The following is a 1,877-nucleotide window of genomic DNA, read 5'->3' as shown; positions in this document are numbered from 1 at the left end:
AGAGGAAGAGGAGGATGAAGAGGAGGAGGAAGAAGAAGAGGAAGAGGAGGAAGAAGAAGAGGAAGAAGAGGAGGAAGAAGAGGATGAAGAAGGGGAAGAAGAAGAGGAAGAGGAAGAGGAAGAAGAAGAGGACGAAGAAGAGGAAGAAGAACAAGAGGAAGAAGTGGAAGAAGATGAAGAAGAGGAAGAAGATGGAGAAAAGGAAGAAGAAGAGGAAGAAGAAGAAAAATAAAAAGAAGAGGAAGAAGAAGAGGAAGAAGAGGAGGATGAAGAAGAGGAAAAAGAAGAGGACGAAGAAGAGGAAGAAGAAGAGGAGGAGGAAGAAGAGGAGGAAGAGGAGGATGAAGAGTAGGAGGAAGAAGATGAGGAAGAGGAGGAAGAAGAGTAGGAGGAAGAAGATGAGGAAGAGGAGGAAGAAGAGGAGGAAGAAGAGGAAGAAGATGAAGAAGATGAAGAAGAGGAAGAAGATGAAGAAAAGGAAGAAGAAGAAGAAGAAGAATAAGAAGAAGAATAAGAAGAAGAGGAAGAAGAGGAAGAAGAAGAAGAATAGAAAGAAGAAGAGGAGGAAGAAGAGGAGGAAGAAGAAAAAGAGGAAGAAGAAGAGGAGGAGGAAGAAGAAGAGGAAGAAGAAGAAGGAAAAGGAGAAGCAGAAGATGAAGAAGAAGAGGAAGAAGAATAGAAAGAAGAAGATGAAGAAGAAGAAGAAGAATAAGAAGAAGAATAAAAAGAAGACGAAGAAGAAGAGGAAGAAGAATAGAAAGAAGAAGAGGAGGAAGAAGAGGAGGAAGAAGAAGAGGAAGAAGAAAAAAAAGAAGAAGAAGAGGAGGAGGAAGAAGAAGAAGAAGAAGAAGGAAAAGGAGAAGCAGAAGATGAAAAAGAAGAAGAAGAGGAAGAAGACGAAGAAAAGGAAGAAAAAGAGGAAGAAGACGAAGAAAAGGAAGAAGAAGAAGAAGAAGAATAAGAAGAAGAATAAAAAGAAGAGGAAGAAGAGGAGGAAGAAGAGGAGGAAGAAGAAGAGGAAGAAGAAAAAGAGGAAGAAGAAGAGGAGGAGGAGGAAGAAGAAGAAGAAGAAGAAGAAGAAGAGGAAGAGGAGGAGGAAGAAGACGAGGAAGAAGAGGAGGAAGAAGAGGAGGAAGAAGATGAGGAAGAAGAAGAGGAAGAAGAGGAGAAAAAAGAGGAAGAATAAAAGGAGGAAGAAGAGGAGGAAGAAGAAGAGGAAGAGGAAGAGGAAGAGGAGGAAGAAGAGGAGGAAGAAGAGGAGGAAGAAGAGGAGGAAGAAGAAGACGAAGAAGAAGAAGAAGAAGATGACGAAGAAGAAGAAGACGAAGAAGAAGAAGATGTAGAAGATGAAGAATTGCAAGAAGACAAACAAGAAGAAAAAGAAGAAGAAGAAGAAGAAGAAGAAGAAGAAGAAGAAGAAGAAGAAGAAGAACTTTCCCAACCTAGTAGGAAATAACTGGTTGGAAATAACATCTAGTAGGAAATAACTAATTGGAAATAACCTCTGGTAGGAAATAACTGGTTGGAAATAACATTTGCTAGGAAATGCCGGGTAAACACATTTCCCAACCTTCTATTTTAAAACCTACCAAAAATGGCGTATTTCCAACCAATTATTTCGTACTAAAACTAGTACAAAATGGCTACCACCTATTTCCCACCAATATTGGTAGGAAATATGAGAAAACTATTACGAAAAAAATATTAAATATGAAAATGATTCGATAAATTAAAACTTTTCAAGAGAAATATCATTTTATAGTGAAATAAAACTAGAAAAAAAATTTGGGTAAGAAAACAATCATGACTAAGAAAATTGTTTAGAAAACGGAACGTCAAGATTGTTCGAAGATTGAGTTAGGTCTTTAACTCAAAGT

At 38.1% G+C, this 1,877-nt stretch overlaps 1 protein-coding gene across 1 annotated transcript; it reads right to left on the bottom strand.

The window, feature by feature from the left end:
* Positions 1 to 243: 243 nt before the first annotated feature.
* LOC141701036 (uncharacterized) lies at positions 244 to 1,134 on the bottom strand (the record flags this gene model as incomplete). The annotated part of the gene is made up of 2 exons (XM_074504681.1): positions 244 to 342; positions 943 to 1,134. Coding segments are annotated over 2 exons (291 nt in total), but the record flags the coding sequence as incomplete, so codon positions are not given.
* Positions 1,135 to 1,877: the final 743 nt, after the last annotated feature.

The sequence above is a fragment of the Apium graveolens genome, unplaced genomic scaffold (assembly GCF_009905375.1).
Source record: "Apium graveolens cultivar Ventura unplaced genomic scaffold, ASM990537v1 ctg3253, whole genome shotgun sequence".
NCBI classification, from domain to species: Eukaryota; Viridiplantae; Streptophyta; class Magnoliopsida; order Apiales; family Apiaceae; genus Apium; species Apium graveolens.
This window is presented reverse-complemented; position numbering and strand designations above follow the sequence as displayed.